Source organism: Alosa pseudoharengus, unplaced genomic scaffold (genome assembly GCF_046254945.1).
Source record: "Alosa pseudoharengus isolate Yale_2024_CS ecotype anadromous, Long Island Sound unplaced genomic scaffold, YU_APseudo_1.1 YU_APseudo_1.1_scf_23, whole genome shotgun sequence".
NCBI lineage: Eukaryota > Metazoa > Chordata > Actinopteri > Clupeiformes > Clupeidae > Alosa > Alosa pseudoharengus.
This window is the reverse complement of record NW_027468685.1, coordinates 30,685,829-30,709,322: the sequence shown is the minus strand read 5'-3', so window position 1 is coordinate 30,709,322 and position 23,494 is coordinate 30,685,829. Positions and strand designations below refer to the sequence as shown.

The 23,494-nt window shown below is 43.2% G+C and overlaps 1 protein-coding gene across 1 annotated transcript; it reads left to right on the top strand.

Moving 5' to 3' along the window:
* The first annotated feature begins 3,926 nt into the window (after positions 1 to 3,926).
* LOC143141081 (superkiller complex protein 2-like) lies at positions 3,927 to 22,286 on the top strand. Its single transcript, XM_076302337.1, has 29 exons — positions 3,927 to 4,011; positions 4,358 to 4,479; positions 4,625 to 4,746; positions 4,869 to 4,986; positions 5,222 to 5,336; positions 5,469 to 5,543; positions 6,096 to 6,149; positions 6,246 to 6,415; positions 6,514 to 6,666; positions 7,146 to 7,291; positions 7,563 to 7,709; positions 7,961 to 8,045; positions 8,220 to 8,326; positions 8,961 to 9,107; positions 9,286 to 9,382; positions 9,705 to 9,917; positions 10,270 to 10,380; positions 10,580 to 10,691; positions 11,431 to 11,549; positions 12,559 to 12,690; positions 12,922 to 13,059; positions 13,226 to 13,330; positions 13,443 to 13,578; positions 13,825 to 13,951; positions 14,908 to 15,118; positions 16,479 to 16,589; positions 18,156 to 18,374; positions 21,165 to 21,305; positions 21,881 to 22,286. The coding sequence occupies exons 1-29, from the start codon at positions 3,999 to 4,001 to the stop codon at positions 22,079 to 22,081; spliced, it is 3,747 nt and encodes a 1,248-aa protein (XP_076158452.1). The 5' UTR covers positions 3,927 to 3,998; the 3' UTR covers positions 22,082 to 22,286.
* Positions 22,287 to 23,494: the final 1,208 nt, after the last annotated feature.

Sequence of the window (23,494 nt, the reverse complement as noted above, 5' to 3'; positions counted from 1 at the left end):
TTAAAGTGGGAAGAGGTGAGAGATGGCCTTAGTGGGATGCTACCAAATCAAGAGGGAGCTATAGGATGATATTATTTATGTTAATTCTTCAATGGAATGCAAGGAGTTTGTTAGCTAATGGTCAAGATTTTAAACAATTTATAGTTAGTAGGTCAGTAAAGCCTGATGTATTATGCATCCAGGAAACATGGCTAAGGCCTAGGTTTGATTTTGTTTTGCCTAACTATGTTGCCATTAGACGAGACCGGGAGCAAGGAAATGGTGGGGGCTGTGTTACATTTGTGAGACAGGGTGTACCTTATAGAGTATTGGGTGTAGGTAAGGAACAAGAGTATGTGGTAGTGGAGGTATGGGCAGATAAAAAGAAAGTAGTAATAATTAACTATTACAACCCTTGTAAACCATTGGAATTAAATAAACTAGAAGAGATAGAAGGACAGGACAGGAATAATGTTATATGGTGTGGGGATTTTAATGCGCATAATACTCTGTGGGGAGGAGAAAGGATAGACAATAATGGGCAAGTCATTGAAGAGTTAATGGATAGTAGATCTTTAGTTTGTTTAAATGATGGTAGTGGGACTAGGATTGATGTCAGAACTGGTAAAGAGTCAATATTAGATCTTACTTTTTTATCTAGTAGATTGGTTCCAAGGTGTGAATGGGAAGTGCATAAAGGGAGTACTGTTGGAAGTGATCACTACCCAATTCTACTTAAACTGGATATTGATGTAGGTTTGAATGTGGAAGAGAGTCATGGAAGGTGGATTTTTAAAAAGGCAGATTGGGAGAGTTTTAAGGAAACAAGTGATTTGTACATTAATTTAATCCAAGACTTTGAGGATGTTGAGAGAAATGAAATTGAGTTGAGGCAGAGTATTTATATGGCAGCAATGATTTCTATTCCAAAGAGTTCTGGAAAGTTTGTTAAAAAAGTGGTACCATGGTGGGATATTAATTGTGAAGAGGTTGTTAAAGAAAGGAACAGGGCCTTTAGAAGATTAAAAAGAACCCATAATTTTCAACATTTAATTGAGTATAAACAAGCACAAGCAGTAGTAAGACGGACAATAAGGCAGAGGAAAAGATCATATTGGAGGGAGTTTTGTAGCTCAATTGGAAGCACTACTAATATAAATGATATATGGGGAATGATTAAAAAGATGGAAGGTAATAGGAGAGAATGGTCCTATCCAATTCTTTCTAGTGGAGACCAGTTGGCTATTTCAAACTTGGAGAAAGCAGAAATGATGGTTAATACTTTTAGTAAGGTACATAGTTCTAATAATTTAACAGATGAAGAAAAAAGGAGTAGAGAAGAAACAAGGAGTAGGTATATTGAGGTTATTCAACAGAAAGATAAATTAGAAGATAAGTATAATGTTCCTTTTACTCTGAGTGAATTAAGAAGTGCATTGAGTAGGTGCAATGATTCTGCTCCTGGTAAAGATGAGATTTGCTATAACATGTTGAGACATCTTAGTGAAGAGGGTTTGAAAGAAGTTTTACATTTATTTAATAAAGTATGGGAGGAGGGGAAAATTCCTTTAGGGTGGAAGGAAGCAATTATTGTTCCTATAAGAAAGCCAGGAAAAGATGCTAGCAGTCCAACTAATTATAGACCAATAGCTCTTACCTCTCATTTAGGCAAATTAATGGAGAGGCTTGTTAATGGTAGGCTAATGCACTTTGTAGAGGAAAAGGGACTGATGGCCAGTTGCCAAAGTGGCTTTAGGAAGGGGAGAAGTACAATTGACTCAATCTTATGCCTTGAAGATGAAATAAGAAAAGCTCAAGTTAAAAAAGAGACAGTGGTGGCAGTGTTTTTAGATGTGGAAAAAGCGTACGATATGTTATGGGTAGAGGGTCTTTTAATTAAATTGCATATGTTAGGTATTGGTGGAAACATGTTTAACTGGGTTTTGGATTTTTTGAGTAATAGAAGTATTCAGGTAAAAATAGGAAAAGATATGTCCAGAAGGTGGGTAGTTGAAAATGGAACTCCTCAAGGAAGCGTCATAAGTCCATTATTATTTAATATAATGATTAATGATATTTTTTCTAAAGTTGATCCAGGTATTGGAAGGTCATTATTTGCAGATGATGGTAGCTTATGGAGAAGGGGGAAAAATGTGCAGTACACTCTGAAGAAAATACAGGAAACTTTAACCCTAGTGGAGAACTGGGGAAAGAGGTGGGGTTTTAGATTCTCTATTGAGAAGACTAGAATGATGTTTTTTACTAGAAAGAAAATTGATGAAAGTCTTAAACTAAAGATGTATGGCAGGGACTTGAAAAGGGTTAAAAGTTTTAAATTTCTTGGTGTCATTTTTGACTCTAGACTTACATGGAGGGAGCATGTATCTACGATTATTGACAAGTGTAAAAGAGTTATGAATCTAATGAGGTGTCTTAGTGGAATGGACTGGGGGGCAGACATGGCTTCTCTGAAACAGATTTATATTTATTTGATTAGAGCTAGAATTGAATATGGGTGTCTGGCATATGGATCTGCAGCCAAGTCAGTTTTGGCTGGACTAGATGTAGTCCAAGCGAAAGCCCTAAGAATTTGTACAGGAGCCGTGCGCTCTTCACCAGTGTGTTCTTTACAGATAGTAACAGGAGAGATACCATTATACTTGCGAAGAAAACAGCTGCAGGCAAACTACTGGGTAAATTTGATGGGTCAAGGGTGTGATCACCCAGTTAAAGTTGCTATTCAACCAAGCTGGGAGAGGGAAGTGACAAATCTGTCATGTTTTGGATGGACGGGGGAGACTGTGGCTCAAGAACTGTCTATTCTGGATAAGAGCTTCTGTTCAGGAGTAATGTGGCCTTCAATTCCATTATGGCAACTAGAGCTCCCAAAGAAAGATTTACAGCTGCTTAAGTTTAAGTCTGAAAATCCTGAGATGGATTTGGTGCATGTATTTCAGTGTCATGTACAAGAAAATTATCAAGAGCATTTATTAATTTTTACAGATGGATCAAAGGATCAAGAATCTGGTGCTTCAGGGGCAGCTTTTGTTGTTCAGGGTTGGAATATGCAAACCTTTAAAAGAACTTCAAATTTTCTTAGTGTATTTACAGTAGAGTTATATGCAATCTTGATGGCAGTACAATGGACTGAACAGATTCAAACCCGTAAAGTGTTGATATGTAGTGATTCTGTATCAGCTATCAATAGTTTGGGAAAAGGCTTATCAAAGAGTCGTCAAGACCTTATATATGAGATTCTACTGGTAATAAGAGATGTAAAAAGGAGGGGGGTAGACATTTCTTTTTTATGGGTTCCAGCTCATGTGGGCATTAGGTCAAATGAAAAGGCTGATAAGTTAGCCAAGAAAGCTGTGGAAAAGGAAGCTATAGATGTCCACCTAAATCTGTCTAAGTCAGAAGGCAAAAGTATTGTGTGGCAGGAAATTATTTTAAAATGGCAACAGCTTTGGGAACAGGAAATCAAAGGGAGGCACCTTTTTTCTATATCTAGTAGGGTAATTGACTCAGTTAATGTTTCTAAAAAGGAGATGAGACGTAAGGAGGAAGTTATTTTTGCAAGATTGAGAATAGGACATACATTTCTGAACAGTACTCTCTTTGTTTTAGGTAAACATCAGAATGGATTATGTTCTTGTCAGGAGCTGGAGACAGTGCATCATGTTGTAATGTCCTGTAAAAAATATGATTCCTACAGACAAGAGTTGTTCAGAGATTTGAGAGGGATTGGAGTAGAAGATCTATCTCTGAAAGGTATTTTAGAAATAGGGTCAAGTGGGAGGGGAAAAATAATTTTCTTTAAGTTTTTAATGGATACTGGTTTATTTAACAGAATATAGTGTAATGCATTAAAAGTCCTGTAGATGGCAGTAATGCAACTAGTTGGATGCAAACTGCCGTTAAAATTCAAAGAAGAAGAAGAAGAAGAACATATCTGGTATGAACACTGCAACTTCGCTGACTAAGTTGATTGGAAACAGTCCGGTGCCCCATAGAAAGATATGGACAGAATAGGTAAGCGATTTTATTAATGTGCAGTCATTAAATCTACAGATGTTGTGAAAATGACCATTGCAGGTGTGTAATGTCTGAAAGCATTTTCTGAATTTTTACTAGCTTGCCAGCTAGCCAGTGGCTAACAGAAATGCAACACATAATGAATGTAACATCAGTTATCCTAGCTGTAAACATCCCTGTGTGTGGCAACCAGTGGGACGGCTTGTAGTATAAAGTGGTAGTTTTTTTAATAGCTTGGAGCAAGATGGTGTTATGGATCACGGGAAATGTCTAATCTATCTGTAGCTTTTCTGCACCATTTAAACTATGGTCTTATGGTCTGCTTACTGATGTTGTTCTGCAGAGTTGCCTCCTCTGGGGCCTGCAGACCTGCCTCTGTCTTTGCTAGAGGTTGGATGCTCCGGGAAATTTGAACTCCTGACTCATCCTCTCCCCTCTCACCAGCCTCTCCATCCACTGACCACAGTAAGCTGGTCATTTACTTCTAACTATACTTCAAAGTACTTTGTTCTCATTTTTGTATTTCTCAATCTTAAGTGTACTTCTGATTTGTTAAAAGATAACATTTGTATTGATGAGAGTGACACTTTTGCTGTGTGCCAACCCCCAGCTGCCACATGGACTGCCTCCATTCAGCGTGGACTTACAGGCGGAGGTGGAAAAGCGTTTTCTGAGTGACCCGGCATGGTTGCCCATCCATGACACTGATGCTGCTTTCGAGAAGTTTATCAAGTGCGTGAAAAGTTTTTTGCACACAGTAAATATGGGTCTTATGATTGTATACTTGTGTAATAATGCCCTTGTCAAAACTCTGTTCTCTCTGCCGCGTGTTGCATTTTCCTGTTTAATATTAGATTGACCAAGAGAGAGAAGCATTTGGATTCTCTTCTCCACTGTCCCCCCACCCCTCTGCACTCTGGTCTATCCGTGGTGAGAGATCCAACCACAGGAATGCTGCTGGACTTCACAGAGGTAGTGACTAGAAAATATGATCTTTAAAACCAAATCTCACATTTGCACAGATGTAATGTCAGCAAGGAATTACTTAAAGATATTTTCTATTGCCCTACCTCCAATTTCTCACTATTAGATTAAAAAAGAAAATGTAAGTTCTGTGTTTGCAGTCAGTACATTCACACATGTTTATCTGAGATAGATAGCTGATAGATAAATACTTTATCCAGAGGGAAATTTGTCGCTCCTGCAGGTGCCTTTGGAGAACACAGGCCTGTCTGCCAAGAACTCACTGTCCCTGCAAAGGGCCCCAGGGCCGCCCTCAGAGAGCCTGAGAGGGAGCAACACCAACTACCCCTTTCTGCCGGGTAGGACTAGAGCACCTACACACATTTGTCTGTCTTCCCTTTGTCATCGAGACTGCTTGCTATTTTTAAACATTTCTGGGCCTTTCTCTTTTTTTTTATTGTTCTTTCATCCAAAAACCTTCCCTCCAATAGCTGCCATGGAGGAACTGACTTTGGAACAGATAAAGAAGAAGTCAGAGCTGGAAGAGGACATTGACTTTGAGAATGGTGGGCTACTGCTCCCTTTATCTGATATAATCTGCTTCTTCCTCAAAGTTTTATTTTTGAGTATCTCCTATATGTTCTTTGAAATGCTTATTTGTATTAGGACTGTTAGGGGGGGAATTCATCTCAGTGAATTGTAGTATTAGACAGAAGGTCCTCTAGCACAGTGGTTCTCAACCTTTTTTCAGAGATGTACCCCCTGTGAAATATTTTTTCAGCCAAGTACCCCCTAACCGCTACGCTTCAACCACGACTCCATTGTTTGAGTTTTGACAGTGATTGACAGGTGATGGCGGGTGGCATGTGACAGGTTGGGTTTTTAGGATAATAAAATTGAATAGCCTACTGAAATATAAAATTCATATATTAAATATATTAAATAATTGTTTTTAAAGTATTTTTGCATGGATTCTACTTTTTAAATATGTTTATTTTAAAATCTCACGTACCCCCTGGAGTGCCTTCACGTACCCCCAGGGGTCACCTGAACGACGGTGTTTAGTAAATAGCTGCCTTCTCTCCTGCCTGATTCTAAAAACATTGTCTCCTCTTCAGATTTGCTAACAGTGCCTCCTGGGTTGAAAACAGGAATGGACTTCAGTGTTAAAGGTATGGGTCCATTTCTACTTTATCCACACAGCTCCCTCACACCCCTGAAACTGAGTTGTACACATTGACACTTTGATGTTACTGCTGTATCTGCAGAGGCCAAAACAACGACGAAAACGGAAGTGAACTTGATGTCCCTCTTGGCCACTTTTGATGACATCATTGATGCCGCTCCTGATGCAGAGGAGAAGGAGGGAAAACCAGCAAGTGCCGAGACGCCAAGACTTCCCAGAACGAACAGCCTGGAAGACCTCGGAATTAAGGAGGTATCGTAGGGGGAACACACGTAGCATAGCTCTAGATTAACCATCAGCTAGTCAGGCTGAATCCTCATGGCAGTGTTTGATTTTGTTTTTCTTCTCAGGGTCCTGTGTCCTCTTCTCATCCTCCTGCCACCGCTGCTGGGAAGAAGGAAGGAACAAGTGAAGAGGGAGACGCAAAGAAGTGGGCCATACCTGTGGACATCACCTCACCATGCGAGGACTTCTACAAACGTGTCCCTGATCCAGCTTTTAAGGTATCCATCCTGAAACTTGAAACATGGTCCCAAAGGCACTCTATGGAAAAATATGATCAAGATCATAGATCAAGATGTTTTTGTTATTTGTCTTATATTTATAAATTATGTTTAAGTACAATTCTGGACAACCCTTTCACAATGTTACCCGTAAAATCAGCTGAGCAGACAACTGACACCATGCTCATGTTCTGCGCATGCGCATGTTCTGACCATCTGCCCTATTCAGCTAAACACATGTATCATTTTGCCTATGCTGTCAACACAATAGCTTTGATGCCCCATAAAACCTAGAACCCTGTTGCATCTATAGTGGTATGCATTGCAAGTTCATCTATAGTGGTATGCATTGCAAGTTCAGATGCATTCAGTATACTAATGATTCCTGTCAGAGCAGACTCTCTCTACTGTAAGGCATGCCAATCAGCAGAATTTTCACTGCCTTCTCTCTCTTCCTCCTCCCGCTCGTGGTCCTGCAGTGGTCATTTGAGCTGGACGTGTTTCAGAAGCAGGCCGTGCTCAGACTGGAGGCCCATGACTCTGTGTTTGTTGCAGCGCACACTTCAGCTGGCAAGACTGTGGTGGCAGAGTACGCTATTGCACTCTCCCAGAAACACATGACGAGGTAAGCAGGTGGACATGCATGGCTGTGTTTACAGGTCTGTGTAGATGTATGTATATGTGTGTACGCAGAGTGTGTATATCCACATGTGTGTGTGTGTGTGTGTGTGTGTGTGTGTGTGTGTGTGTGTGTGTGTGTGTGTGTGTGTATATGTGTGTACACAGAGTGTGTATATCCACATGGGTATGGGAACGTGTTTATGTGTGTGTGTGTGTGTGTGTGTGTGTACACTGAGCTTATTTGAATCATATTTCCTTTTCTTTCTTTTTCATAGGACAATCTACACCTCCCCCATTAAGGCCCTTTCCAATCAGAAGTTCCGGGACTTTAAGACAACGTTTGGGGATGTGGGCTTGCTGACAGGAGACGTGCAGCTCAACCCTGAGGCCTCCTGCCTTATCATGACCACCGAGATCCTCAGGTCAGTGCCGCAGCTCTGAGTCCCAGGTCTAATCTAGCCAGCCTCAGTGTCACATCACAGCATGCCACAGTAGGCATCCGCCGATCGGGTTGAGCACTTATCTGGCAACCAAGGGGTTTATCCCCTACGGGCTACATATTGAAATGAACCTTAAGAAGAGAGTGAGTGACAGAGCTGTGTGCTCTGTCATGGGCTCAGCTGCGATAACTTACAGATAAGTTGTATGGTGTATATGTTGTTTCCTCCCTCAGATCAATGCTTTACAATGGCTCTGAAGTTATTCGGGATTTGGAGTGGGTGATCTTTGATGAAGTTCATTACATTAATGATGCTGAGGTAAGGCTCTCATCTAAAGGAGTAATAGAAACCCAAACAATCTTAACAAATACTGCTTTTATCTAAGCATCTGAATTCTGCTGCAGGATGACAAATGTGATTCATTTCTGAAAAATCTTTGTTCCTCTTTGTTCTTCTCCTCTGGGCATTCCCCTGCCTCTCTCTCTCCCTCAGAGAGGTGTGGTGTGGGAGGAAGTCCTGATCATGTTGCCAGAGCATGTAAGCATTATCCTGCTTAGTGCCACAGTTCCCAATGCATTGGAGTTCAGTGAGTGGATCGGGTAAGTCATTGCAATGTCCTTCTCTCTACCCCACTACACACTTTTCAGATGAAATTTGACAGAATGTTTGCATAGGCAATTAAGATGAATTTATTTACTCCGAGTTAATTATAGGAACGTGACATATTACCAACCGTCACGTATGTCCAACCTCTTACGTGTATGTGTCACTTAATATTCATTTCTATACAAACCAAGACGGCGGATTCCTAAAGAAACACAAGCACCCACACCATACGTTTATCTAAATTAGCTATGTACCAAAAATTACATTTTATCGTGACTCGAAGAGCTGTAAACAGTGTTGTAAGGCTGCGTGTACAAATCCGCTTGGAGCGGTTGTAAAAGGTTGTGAATAAGCACCCACCAGCCCAGCACTAAACTCTGAGCGTGGTAAGCAAAATCGGATATTTCAGGCAGTAAAAGCCCCGGTAAGAACCAAACTAGATTTTGTTCAAATCTACACTACACACCTATGGCTACTGAAAAATGTAAGGTTAATTTAGCAAATGTTATTTTGAAGTATTAAAAAACATTGTTGTTTTAGAATTTTCGAACGAAATGGTTGGTAATTAGCATGTTTACGTCTACGAATGGCTCTTAAGTACACTCTCCTGTGATTCTCCTCCCCCAGGCGCCTAAAGAAGAGGCACATCTATGTCATCAGCACCCTGAAGCGCCCTGTACCCCTGGAGCACTACCTCTACACAGGAAACAGCACCAAGACTCAGAAAGAGCTCTTCCTGTTGATTGATGCTGCCGGAAACTTCCTCACTAAAGGGTACAGTCTGCGCACCAGACCACACTGAGCTGGCATTACATAGAACAGAGACAGTGGCCAGGGCAGATTGACAGTTTGATGGGTAGTTGGAGACATGTGGAGTGTCTTTGTCATTTAATCCTCCCTGGATAGACCTCGTGAGCCTGCTGTTCTCCTGACTGCTGGATTTCTGTTAAAGGTATTACGCAGCTGTGGATGCCAAAAAGGAGCGCACAAGCAAACACGCCCAGTCGTTTGGCACCAAGAACACATCTCAGAACACCACGCCCAACCAGGTCTCCCTCCATTCACTGCCTCTTTACACAATAATCTGTCTCAGACCTGGTTTGAGTCCCTGTGGCTCTTGATTTCATTTGAAGTCTCTGTCTCTGTGTCTGCATGTGTCTGTGGGGTTGTGTGCTGGTTTGAGTTAGAGTAGAATACTCACAGTTGAAAGACTCCTTTGTGTGACTCTGGGACATCACCTTATTGTAACGTTGTAAATAACGTTGTACTCTTCTCTGCTCTGCTCCATGCAGGATAAGGCTGTGTGTGGGACATCACGTTATTGTTATGTTGTAAATAACGTTGTACTCTTCTCTGCTCTGCTCCACGCAGGATAAGGCTGTGTGGCTGACGCTGCTGAACTTCCTGTCTCAGCGGCAGCAGACTCCGGTGGTAGCGTTTACGTTCTCGCGGACGCGCTGCGATGATAATGCCCGCTCACTGGGCACACTGGACCTGACCAGCGCCACAGAGAAGAGCGAGGTCCACTCGTTCTTCCAGAAGAGCATGAGTCGTCTGAGAGGAGGCGACCGGCAGCTGCCTCAGGTTGGGCTGGGGTTGAGCTGGGCTGGGGTTGAGCTGGGGTGGGGTGGGGGTGGGGTAGGGTGGGTGGGGGTGGAGGGTGAGAGGTGCAGGAGGTTCCAGGCCTCTGTTGTGATCTGTTTTTCTACGACCCAAAGCTTCTTCTTTCAGAAGTCTTCTGCAATTGAGTATTGAAGTGAAAGTACAGTAACATTTATTGATATTTATTTATTGATTGACAACTGATGATGGAAGATGATGGATGAGGAACTTTTGCAGTATGAAGGTTAAGGACCTGCTTTGGTTTGTTTGCTTGTTTCTGGACTCTGTGGAGGCTTTTGAAGATGGCTGATGGCTGTTGATGGTTGCTTTTTAGATCCTGTCGATGAGGGACTTGCTGAAAAGGGGCATTGGTGTTCATCACAGTGGCATCCTGCCAATCCTGAAGGAGGTCATTGAGATGCTCTTCTCACGTGGGCTTGTAAAGGTGAGCCATTTGATCAAACTCTTCCTAAAGTTTACTGACTAGTAATGGCGATCTGTTGTTGGATCTAATCTGCACACACACACACACACACACACACACACACACACACACACACACACACACACATACAACACACACTCAACACACACACACACACACACACACACACAAACACACACACACACACACACACACATAGGTTCTGTTTGCTACAGAGACCTTTGCCATGGGGGTGAATATGCCGGCCAGGACAGTGGTTTTTGACTCCATCCGCAAACATGATGGCACCGGATTTAGGAATCTGCTGCCCGGTAAGAGATCTAGACACACACAATGACTGTCTTGTTTTTGGTTTGGATCTCTGTGATGAGTAAATCTATGTAAATGCATGGAAATTATATTTGCAGATATGGATAAAAGATGGTTTGCAAACCATCTTTATGGCCTGTATATATAATATAGACCTACATGTTGAATAGACAATGGTGAATGGGTTGGCTGCTTGAGTCTATGTGTCTGTTCAGCTCATAACTGTTGTGGCCCCACTTTAGCAGAGAGTCTACATGATGATTTCATGTTTTGCTTGATTATGAAATGGAACACTTGAAATGAAATGATTCATAAACAAGTATTAGTCACCCTTTGAGATGCTAAAAGCAGTTTTTGGGAGCTAGCTGGGAGATGCGTTTGTGATGGGAACAGTGAGGTGTGTGCTGAAGGGCCAGGTGTTTGGCTCATGATGAATGATGTGGGATGGGTCCTATCTGCCATGGTGCTGTCTGCTTTCAGCTCAATGTGTCACACAGAAGAGGCCTTTGATGGCTTTCTGATGCAATCACAGATCCATGTAATTAGGTTTGCTGTGTGTCACTGTGTGCTTGTGAGTTATGTGTTTGTTTGTGTCTGCTTTTATTTCTCTGAACAATGGAGTTTGTCTGCATTTGTGTATGAGTGTGTGTTCAATTATGGAGTGATAAAGGTGTTTTCTATGTGTGCCTGTGCGTGTGTGCGTGCGTGCGTGTGTGTTTACCCTGGTCTGTCTGACTGCAGGTGAGTATATTCAGATGGCTGGCCGTGCAGGTAGGAGGGGTCTGGACGCCACAGGCACGGTCATCATCCTGTGTAAGACTGGTGTTCACGACATGGGCGATCTCCACGTCATGATGCTGGTTAGTCCACAGCTGCACAGTCTTTCTGTCCTGATCACAATCACAGGCACCGTTCCACTACATCACACAGTTTTTGTGTTTTCATCCAAAACTAGATCGATTCATACATCCCATTTTGTTTTGATGTAATTATGTATGGCCCTAATGTTTTGCTAGTATGATCAGCCTATCTTAAAACTCGCCCATCTGTGAGTGCTCTAGGTACCTGTAGCTGTAGCTCTCAGCACACAGCACTCTGCGTCACTCATTCACACCCATGACCAGCTTGCTGTGCCACTAGCTTCATTAACCAGCTCACTTTCGCATTAGTCTGCCCAACAGTGTGAGTGCTTGGCTTTTCAATGGGCTTCATTTGACACTCCATTTCGTCTGAGAGAGCGCTGCTATAAATACATCCCATATGAAGACACGGGCAACCTGTGCAGGCTACACGCTGACTGACTGCACTGTTGGCAAACATTAGTTCAGATCTTCAGTATAAAATAAGCTTGTGTATGCTACTGTCACCATGAATCATGCTGAATCTGATGTTAGCTCTGAACACAGTTCTCATTATTAATGATTCCAGTGTAGGCGTCAATAGAAGCCGAATCAAATTCTGAAGCCCTTTACTTTTAGTCTGCCTGGATCTTGCTGTCTTATCTCTTGTTAGTGTCACAATTATGTAATATTCTTACATGGATGCTCAGGTGGGTGCTGCACATTGATAGTTGTTGACATGAGCCCCCACCCCACCCCAGCCCTCACTATACAGCGCTTTGGGTGTCTAGAAAGCATTATATAAGTGTTTTGTGTAGTTACATTTATTTACACTTGCTCACCTCCCTTGTATATTCAATATTGTATCTTGGCACACACATTCTTGACTCCATAACAAAGTTACATAGAGGGTTGGTTAAAAAGAGTACAGTTACCATGACAACACGAGGAGCAGCCATGTCAGTAGCAAAAGAGCGGCTGGCTGGGTTGAGCATGAGGCTCGTGTGTCTGAGGTGTCCTGCTTCCTCAGGGCAAGCCCACCGTCCTGCAGTCCCAGTTCCGCCTCACCTACACCATGATCCTCAACCTGCTGCGCGTGGAGGCCCTGCGGGTCACTGACATGATGAGACGCAGCTTCTCCGAGAGCCACCGGGACACTCAGGTACTATTCCCATGAGCCCCTTTACACCGACATGTTACTCCTTCTGGATATGGCTTGTCCACTCCCCTGCGTTTTTTTTCTGGTTACGCTATCTTCTATCTATCTATCTATCTATCTATCTATCTATCTATCTATCTATCTATCTATCTATCTATCTATCTAATCTCTCTCTCTCTCTCTCTCTCTCTCTCCCTCCCTTACCCTTTTGGTATGTCACTGTGTCCTCCTCAGGCTCAGGAGAAGAGGATCTCTCAGCTGAAAAAGACTCTCTCCACTCTCCCTCCTATGGACACAGAGGGTCAGCTGTCTGACCTGCTCTCCTACTACCACACCATCACTGAGCTACGCATCACCAGTCAGGCTCTGCAGGTACACACGCACGCACACACGCACACACACACACACACACACACACACACGTTTGTGTGCTTTACTTCAATTGTCCCCTAACCCTAGGAGCATACATGTGTATCCCTGTAATCATGCCCTTTGTAGACCATGAAACATCACACTGGATTTCCTCTCTCTTCTTCAGCAAGCAGTGATGGATTCAGTGTCCGGCCTCAAAGCTCTCTCTGTAGGACGGGTTGTCATCATCAGCAACTCCCAGCACCACAACGCCCTTGGTGTCATCCTACAAGTGAGAAGACAGAAAACATACAGTACATATGGCATATGGCCTGACCTGTGGATCATCCCTCTCCCTCATCCCTCCCCTCATGCTATTGTGTGTGTGTGTGTGTGTCTGTAAGGTGTCTAATGATGCAGTCAATCGCACCTTCACCACCCTCATCATCTGTGAGAAAGGCAACGAGGAGCCTGGAGGAGACACCCAGAACAACAGCAGCCTGACTCACCTCTACAGTACAACACTCTTCACACCAGAGGGTCAGTCACACACACACACACACACACACACACACACACGCACACACACACACACACACACACACACACATGCACACACACACACACACACACACACCTTTACACACACAGAGCAATGAAGCATCAGATGAGTATAAAAAGCACGTATGAATTGTGCAGCTGTCCAAAAGTGCAGCCCTCTGTCTGACCTCACCTCACACCTCACCCCTCACCCCTCACACCTGCTTGTGGGTTTGTTGTCTGCAGGCCCCTGCAGTCACACGGTGCAGAAGCTGAAGTCGCAGGACATCTCAGCCATCACAGTCAAGACCCTCAAGGTGATTCCTGAGCGGATCATTGACAACTACTACAAGAGACAGCAGCCGCGCTTCAGGTATGTGCGCTTGTGCTTGTGTGTATGTTATTAGCGGTATAGAAACACATTAAATACGTAGGTCAATCTATAGCATAGATTATCGAATGTTACAGTCAATCATAATCAAATAGCAATAACAGCTAGTGAGTTGCTTTTGCCCTCAAAACATCCTCATTACTTGTCGTAAGTACAAGAGCTGAGAATGCAAACATTGTGCATTGCAAACATTGTTATAGCTTTGTTAGCATTGTTATAAAATCAGCTTTAGAATCAGAATCAGCTTTAAGGTCAACACAAACATGGATTTTGGTTCCAGTTGTAGGTGGCTCTGAAGCAATTTACAGGTTATTTACAGAGAATATATAGGAAATATGACTCACCAATAAAAGCAAACAGTATGGATAGAGTGCACATATTAGTCACAGCACATGCAATAACATGTGCTCGTGTGTGGGAATGCAGTGGTGGAGTAGTGTTGCACTTCTTGCACTAACTGCATTTCATTGTCTCTGTGCTTGTACTCTGCACAATGACAATAAAGTTGAATCTAATCTAATCTAATCTATTATGCATCCGAAACAAGAGTACAGTGTCAGAAGAGCATGTGTGTTCCAGCTGTGGTGTGAACGCTGTGTTCTATTTAGTTCTCAAGCATATTTGAATATACTGAAGTTTGACATGGTGTGATGCAGTTGTAAGTGTTGTGTTGATGTTGTGATGTCCATGAGTGTGTGTTCACTACCATGTGTGATGCAGTTGTAAGTGTTGTGTTGATGTTGTGATGTCCATGAGTGTGTGTTCACTACCATGTGTGATGCAGTTGTAAGTGTTGTGTTGATGTTGTGATGTCCATGAGTGTGTGTTCACTACCGTGTGTGATGCAGTTGTAAGTGTTGTGTTGATGTTGTGATGTCCATGAGTGTGTGTTCACTACCATGTGTGAACGTTACTGTATCTGTCCCCTTTATCTGCAGAATGGACCCTCCAGGTCAGGCTATATCGACAGCAACACAAGAGCTACTGCGATTGGCCGAGTCCAACCCCAACGGCATTACGACCCTTGACCCTGTGAATGACCTGCACCTGAAAGGCGTGGAGGTGGTAGAGGGGGTGATGAGGCAGCGCGTGTTAGTGGACTGCCTCAAAGACTTCAAGTGCATCCACTCACCCACCTTCTCCGAGCAGGTCTGCTCCCCACGCCCTCTCCTGTACAGCACCTCCTCTTCTCCCCTCTGCTCCCCACGCCCTCTCCTGTACAGCACCTCCTCTTCTCCCCTCTGCTCCCCACGCCCTCTCCTGTACAGCACCTCCTCTTCTCCCCTCTGCTCCCCACGCCCTCTCCTGTACAGCACCTCCTCTTCTCCCCTCTGCTCCCCACGCCCTCTCCTGTACAGCACCTCCTCTTCTCCCCTCTGCTCTCTTACTTGTCTTATCTCCTCGTTTTCAAACCAGTCAGCGCTCCTCTTTATACATCATCAGCCCCCTGCTTCCTGTCCAACACCCTCCCATCCTTTTCCTCCTCTCTCATTTCCATGGTCCCCACATCCTGCCTCCTTCTCCTCATGCCTCCACCTCTTCTCTCCTTCCCTCCACCTCCTCTCTCCATCCCTCCCTCCTGCTGTTCCTCTCATGACTGCTGTGCTCTGTGTCTTCCCCTCTCCATCTTCAGCTCTCTCTATATCTCTATATATATCTCCATATATATATATCTATATCTCTATATATCTCTCATCTACGTCTCATACCATTGAAACCCAGTGCAAAGGATAAAGGTGTTTCTAAACGGTATAACAGTAAACAGTTATCTAATTTGTGGCTGTCTAGTTCAATTCATTTGATTATAATATGCCTTTGGAAAATGGCTTACAGAATCACTTACTTAATATACAAACACTATCAAATACCTTCAACCTTCTGAATCATTGATTTATGTAATTTTGCAATGGAATGGAAATGTGTGTCTGAGTAGTATGTTAAGGATCTCAGATGAATTGTCTGAAGTAATTGTGATAGTCTAGATTATTTGTATCAATGTATGATTATGCATGTGTTTGTGTGGCACTGCATTAAACATGTGTTGATGGCTACTCCATAATAGAGGACAGACTGGCAGGCCTTCAGCCAGAGAGATATTCCCCTGGCAACTGGCACAGCTGGCACAACGGGCACAGCGGCTTCAGCACAGGAAGCAGGAGATACGAAAGAGCCATCTCATTAGAGCTCATTAATCACCACACACACACACACGCCACACATATCCTGCCTCTCCGTTACCATTGCCATGCCAACTAAGTGGCAAGATTATGCCTGTCAAGACTGTTTGTATGGCCACAGTGTTGGAATGCATGGTGCAAACAGAACTGAGAGTTAGATTGGCATTGCAATTGGCTCGTCTCTCTCTTTCTTCTCTTAACTGTTACGTCTGTTTTTTTTTTTTCACATCAAGCCACACCACTTCCCTGTCAGCCAAAATACCATCTCATGACCTTTTTTTTCATGATTTATTTTTTGTTTCTTTCATTCCGTCTGTCTCTTCCTCTCTTAGTTTACACGTGTCCAGGAGAGGATGCAGGTGCAGGAGGAGATGGATAAACTACTGTTCCTTGTGTCTGATCAGTCTCTCTCCCTTCTGCCAGAGTACTACCAGAGAATTAAGGTTTGTTTGATGCCATAACACTAGACCAAAGATTCATGCCAGCGTAGATAGATAGATAGATGGATAGATGGATGGATGACAATTGATATGGTAGAAGATGGTATATGGTCATAATGATGACTGTGATGGTAGATGATGATGGTATGTGATCATAATGATGACTGTGATGGTAGATGATGATGATGGTATGTGATCATAATGATGACTGTGATGGTAGATGATGATGATGGTATGTGATCATTATGATGACTGTGATGGTATATGATCATAATGATGAATGTGATGGTAGATGATGATGGTATATGATCATTATGATGACTGTGATGGTAGATGATGATGGTATTTGATCATAATGATGACTGTGATGGTAGATGATGGTATGTGATCATAATGATGACTGTGATGGTAGATTATGATTGTATGTGATCATAATGATGACTGTGATGGTAGATGATGATGGTATGTGATCATTTATTTATTTATTTTATTTTATTTCATATTTATTATACAGGAAAGTATTAAAAGTAACAAAGTTACAGTTTAAAACTGGCCTGACTCAGTAAAAAAAATGATTTCCAGCAGGTTCCTGTTCTGCAGCACATATAACAAGTAACAGGGACAGGGCACATCACACATCATATTTACATACAACACAAAGCAAACATATAGACATCAGACTTAGCACAGACAGTGATAGATAGAGGTCAGTGTTTGCAAGTGTATGTATTGAGGAGTAGCAGTTTATAGTTTTTTTTAAATTGTGTGCTGGATTGTAATTCTCTGATGTGTTGAGGAATGCCATTCCAAACTCTGCTAGTCGTATGTATGAAGGACCTCTGGCCAAAGCCATTGTTGTATGAGGGCACTGGGTGGAGGGCCGTGGAGACTGACCTAGTGACACACACTTGAGGCATGTTATGTGTTGATAAGAGAGAGATGAGTGTTTGTGAAGTGCTGTGTTGGGAGTTGAAAATAAAAAGAAATAGCATGACTGTAGATACAATTTTGAAAAGACAGAGCATGTGATTGAGTGAGCACAGTGCAGTGGTGTGTCCATTTGGGAAGATTTACTGTGGATTTTCAAAGCTCGGTAATATAACCGTGCGATGGGTTCAGTAACTTCCTTTGTGGTGAGGGGCCATATTGGTAGACAGTATGAGATGGTTGAGAATATGATTGCTTGCAGATAGGTTTTGGAGACAGTAGAGGATAGGTATCTGATCTTGTTGTAAAGATATAGTTTCTGATTTAATTTTTTGGCTAGCTTGGAAGCGTGTTAACGGTATGTAAGGTGTGAGTCAAGTAGTACTCCCAAATACTTATATGATTTGGTGATGACAAGAGTTTGATTTGAAAAGATTACAGGACTAGTGATGGATAGATGCTTTCTGGGTGAGTGGAAATACATGCATTCAGTTTTTTTTAACATTGATTTTCATAATGATGACTGTGATGGTAGATGATGATGGTATGTGATCATAATGATGACTGTGATGGTAGATGATGATGGTATGTCATCATGCTGATGACTGTGATGGTAGATGATGATTGGCCTTGTGATGGCAGGTTCTTGAGGCGCTGCAGTACATCGATACGAGTGGGGCGGTGCAGCTGAAGGGCCGCGTGGCCTGTCAGATCTCCAGCCACGAGCTGCTGCTCACCGAGCTGCTGTTTGAGAACACCCTCAGCCCCCTTGCACCCGAAGAGAGCGCCGCCCTGCTGTCCTGCCTCATCTTCTCCCAGAACACACAGGTGGAGCCCCACCTCACCAACACACTGCAGGAGGTAGGACATCCTCCCTCTCTCTCTCTCTCTCTCTCTCTCTCTTTCTCTCTTTCTCTCTGTGTGTGTGTGTGTGATACAGTATTACTATTATAAAAAGTTAGTGCTATTGGCAGGGGCGCCTTAATACCACCCGAGGCCCCTGGGCTATATGTTTTTTAAGGACCCCCCCCCCCCCCCCCCCCAACCGCAAATATTAATTATGGTTAAATGATACCCGGCCCTAACCTGGCCCTAGCCAGATGAATGTCGTTCCGCTAGCTCCACTCATCCATCTGGAACCGATCCATTGAAATGTCGTTTCAGAAGGCTGGACCTAATCAAAAAATGCTTGCATATGATTGAATAAGCCACTTGTCCGTCATCTATTGACGTGCTACTTCAACCACTCTCATCGAAGCCAACCCGTGACGCTGATAACAGTCTCACAGTCGCTTCTACGCTATGTCACATCTATGAAACGGAATATATAGCGGAACGACATTCATCTGGCTAGGGCCAGGTTAACCCGGCCCGCGATCTGACCCGACACATAGCGTGCGCTTTTGGTTAATAAGATGCAGTGTAGCCTATCATTATTCAGCATGTAAAACCTTTACATAAACAGGAACAGAAAGCCCTCGAATCACGTCAGCCTACCCATGACATCGCTTATCAAAAAGGCTAGCCTACTGCACGAAAACAAGCGTTGAACTTTTACAACACTGGCTGTAGGCTAAGTTAAAAGATGGGTACACATGGACGTTTAAAAGCTTTTCAAAGGTGCATGTGTTTGTCGTGTCGGGGGGTTCCCCAGGAGTTTTTTTGAAATTCTGTCTACTTAACACACCAGTTTAACGCAGTTTGGGAGGGACAGAAATACTTTTAGCCTACAGAACAAGCTGGCTCATGTGACGTGAACATGGCTACCTTATGCATTGTATCACTACACTACATGGAGACATATCTCCCGTTAACAATGGAGAAAACATAACATAGACTATTATATGTGCGAATGGGTTAGCACAAACTTAGCTGTTGGTGAACGGAGATGCAGATCATAATTCATTTATTCGCGCCACAGCGTTCACTCCAATGAGACAAGTGAAATACATGTTTTTAAAGCCGTTTCATTTCCAGGCTATTTGTTACGATATTTACCTGCTATGCCTTCTGTTTTCATGGACAGTTACAGGAATCCAGGTCATTCGTTTATCTTGCTTCAATCCTATCCACGTTATCTCCAGAGTTTGTATGATAAGTTTGTCAGTCAGTTTCAGCCTCTCCTCTAGCTCCTCTACACCCGTTGGGATTTATTACGTTTTGTTACATTTTAGAATTGGAGAAGACAAAGGGGGCCTCTGCATGGATGTAATTGTAGAGCAGTACGATGTGCTTAATTATTTAGGCTAGCTCCAGAGTAGGCTAATGACGCCGTTTATTATTATTGATTATCATTATTATTATTAGGAGGCCCCTCATTGGTCGAGGCCCCTGGGCTGAAGCCCAGGTAAGCCCCTGCATTAAGGCGCCAGTGGCTATTGGTTAGTTGTGTGTTTGTGTGTGAGAATGTGTTGTCTGTGGCTTTACTTATTTACTTAAGGCCTTAGAGGACCTGGATTAGAGCATGCAATCAGTATGGGTCTGGGTCTGTGTCCGTGTCCGTGTCCGTGTCCGTGTCTGTGTCTGTGTCTGTGTCTGTGTCTCTCTCTGTGTCTGTGTCTGTGTCTCTCTCTGTGTCTGTGTCTGTATATGTGTCTGTGTCTGCACAGATGGGATACATTTAAGTTCTGAGTGGCCATGTGGTTTCCTGGTGTATGTGTTTAGTGATGGGCAGGTGTGTGATGACCCTAGTGATGGGCAGGTGTGTGATGACCCTGTTGTGGTCCTCTCAGTCCCTGCTGTATGTCTGCTGCCAGGTTCCCATGCATGACTAATGTTTATGTTGAAACGCTGCTTCCATCATTTATATGATTACCTAAGATTCACTGAAATTATTTAAAGGGAATTGCAGTGCTCATCCTGGCCTGTGCAGTGGTTCTATATTTATTCGATGATCACATGATGACATGCCCCAGTTAGGGTAGAGCAGTTGGGCAAATGGCCACCGTGTGTGTGTTTACTGTGTGTCCGGTAGGCTCTGAATCACTTCTGTCTGAACTGTATGACTGGAGGTTGGCCACACACACACACACACACACACACACTCACCATCATCCACCCGCTGGCAAGGACACTTCACCTGCTGCTTGAGCAACAGACTGCACCATGTCGGGGTGTGTTGCCTACTAGCGTGCTGCTAAGTGTGTTACTGAGCAGCCCTCAAACAGGGAACTGCTCTATAGATGCCCTGAATTAGTGATGAACTCCAGGGTTATCTGTGTGTGGGGGTGGGTGTGTGTGACAGAGACAGAGAGAAAGCGCTAGGGAACATGGTGCTTGGAAGTCTTTTAGAGTTTGAACACTGGAGGCTGGCTGTTCACAGGTAGTCCAACAGTAATTTGACTTTGACTTTGATTCTCTTTGTGTGTGTGTGTGTGTGTGTGTGTGTGTGTGTGTGTGTGTGTGTGTGTGTGTGTGTGTGTGTGTGTGTGTCAGTGTGGTGTATGGAAAGGGCATATGAAACAGAGCTGACTGAACAGAGGTGTATGTGTGTGTGTTTGTATGTGTGTGTGTGTGTGTGTGTGTTTGTATGTGTGTGTGTGTGTGTACACATCTGTTTAGTGATGACTAATATACCCGTTGGATCTCCTCTCACCTATTCTCTCTGTCTCTCGCCCCTCTCCTCTCCTCTCCTCTCCTCTCCCTCACTAGGGCATTGACCGAGTGCTGTGTGTAGCTCAAAGAATTGGTGAGCTGCAGAGGGATTGTGGGATAGCTCAGACTGTTGAGGATTTCGTGTCTCAGTTCAAATTTGGCCTGACTGAGGTGGTGTACTGCTGGGCCAGAGGCATGGTGAGTCATGATGCTCATTCACCCGTGACTTTTTTCCCTGTCAGGCCACCATACTGTGTGTCTTCTTATAGTGTTCCTCGCAGTGTTTGATCCAACAGCTTTAGTGTTTGTAATAATAATAATAATAGTACATTTTATTTGTAGAGGCTTTATCATGTACTCAAAGCACTGAACATTGTAGGGTAAAAAAGGGAGACAGGCAGGATTAAAAGTAAAAGGTAAGAAAGTAGAATTAAATAAAAAATTAGGAGGCATACATAAAGTGTACAGGCTGTTGCAAGAGTGGAAAGTAACAGACATATGCCAGTTCAAATAAAAAGGGCAATTTAAAATAAAAATAAAAGAGGGTCAAAGTAGGGTTATAGGTTAAAAGCTTTCCTATACAAATGGGTTTTGAGGAGAGACTTGAATGAGAGACTTTAGCTGTGTGTTTGATATAGCACCACACCATAAATTTACTACTAGTGGAATGCCCTGTGATTGTTTAATATTAGTATTTATCTCAGTGCCTAGCACAAAGCCAGAGGGCCATGTACTGCTCTGCATGCCTGAATGTCTGTGTGTAACCCCTGCAGCCATTTGCGGAGATTGCCCAGCTGACCGATGTGCAGGAGGGCACCGTGGTGCGCTGCATCCAGCGGCTGGACGAGGTGCTGAAGGAGGTGCGGCAGGCCGCCAGGATTGTGGGAGACTCCGTCCTGGGCAGCAAGATGGAGAGGGCTTCACTTGCTATACGCAGGGACATTGTTTTTACAGCCTCTCTGTACACTCACTGAGTCTGGGTGTGTGTGGTGTATTTGAAAGACTTGAGAGATGACAAGAGGCTGTCTTGCCATCTGAAGGGGACCTTACCTTCATTGCTGAGAGAGAGAGAATGAAAGCACAGCTGTGTCTGACCAAATGGCTCAGTCTATGAACTGCAGTGAAACACTATGTGCAGATTGTAATTTAATGTACAGTTATTAAATGGGCTGCATGTAATGCAACATCTGTTTTGCACCTTTATTCTTAAATGGAAGTGAATGTCTAGAAAGGGTCATTTAATGTATGGTTTATTTAATGTCATAGTTTTCAGTATTGTGCGCAGAATGTTATCAGTATAAAACGATGATAGAATAAATATTTGGTACTACATAAAATTTTAAATGAAGTTCGACAAACTGGGTAGAATGTATTGTGATTTCCGTTTCTACTGTGTGGGGATCACAGAACTAAATGGGATTTGCCTTGGTTTTACTGTCTCTTTAAGGCAGCGATACTGTGTGTCTGATTAATTCAATGTAACGCGATGCGTTAGAGGGAGAAACCTATTTTCTGCTGTTGCGGTTGATGTAGCCTAGTAGACAAGGGTTGATCAAGAAGGGTAAAAAAAAGACTTTCGGGATTTTCATCTAAATGAACACCAGCTTTAACGTCATTCAAACAAAGATATATACAAACTATTTAGTATGTATTCTAATTAGCTGGATGAAGTGCTAAGATTTATAGGTGCGGGCAGAAGACGTGTATTTCTACTTATTGTAGAGGAGTGTTTTTGGAGTCATTGTCATCATCTCTAACGACATGTCGGAGAAGCACGGTAGGATTTTGCCTTGTTTTCTTGCATATAGCCTAACGTTATTCCGTTGTTATGATGTAATGTAACTGCTAATTAAGCTTATTCAGATGTTCCTCCGCATTATGCAAGCTTAGGCTACGTTATACATTTTGATATTTAATCTAAATGTAATGAGTATATGGTGGGTGGCGTTTTAGCGTTAAATCGTTATTGCACCATGACGCACAATATCCATCTATCCATCCTGTCATTCTCCTGAACACCATTTCCATGTATCATCAACATCTGTATTCTATCTCTTGACGTGAACACAAAGGTTGGGCGACCGCTTATTGTGGCTTTTCAACTTTGCTTTGGATGCGCTTAATTAATCTCTCAAGAGTCGGAGAGCGAAAATGTGCCTGACCGCTTGGACAACATGGACAATACCGTGGAATAATTTGGGTTATGTTTGTGATTTCCCTCCCACCGATTCATCGTATGCATAAGAGGTTATGGTGTACCGGAATGGTTTGAGATAACGTTTTGTCCTGTCCCCGCAAGTCTGCGTGGCTAGCTTACTGCACAACAGGAACGCGATAAGAGCGGAGCAGAAAAACGCATTGCACACAAGCGCAAATCACAGGTTTCA

Excerpts from the sequence above, each read along its gene's own strand:
- LOC143141081 (XM_076302337.1), top strand. Across the intron at positions 7,292-7,562 it reads TCCCAGAAACACATGACGAG|GACAATCTACACCTCCCCCA; the intron begins GTAAGCAGGTGG and ends TCTTTTTCATAG. Across the intron at positions 21,306-21,880 it reads ACTGCTGGGCCAGAGGCATG|CCATTTGCGGAGATTGCCCA; the intron begins GTGAGTCATGAT and ends TAACCCCTGCAG.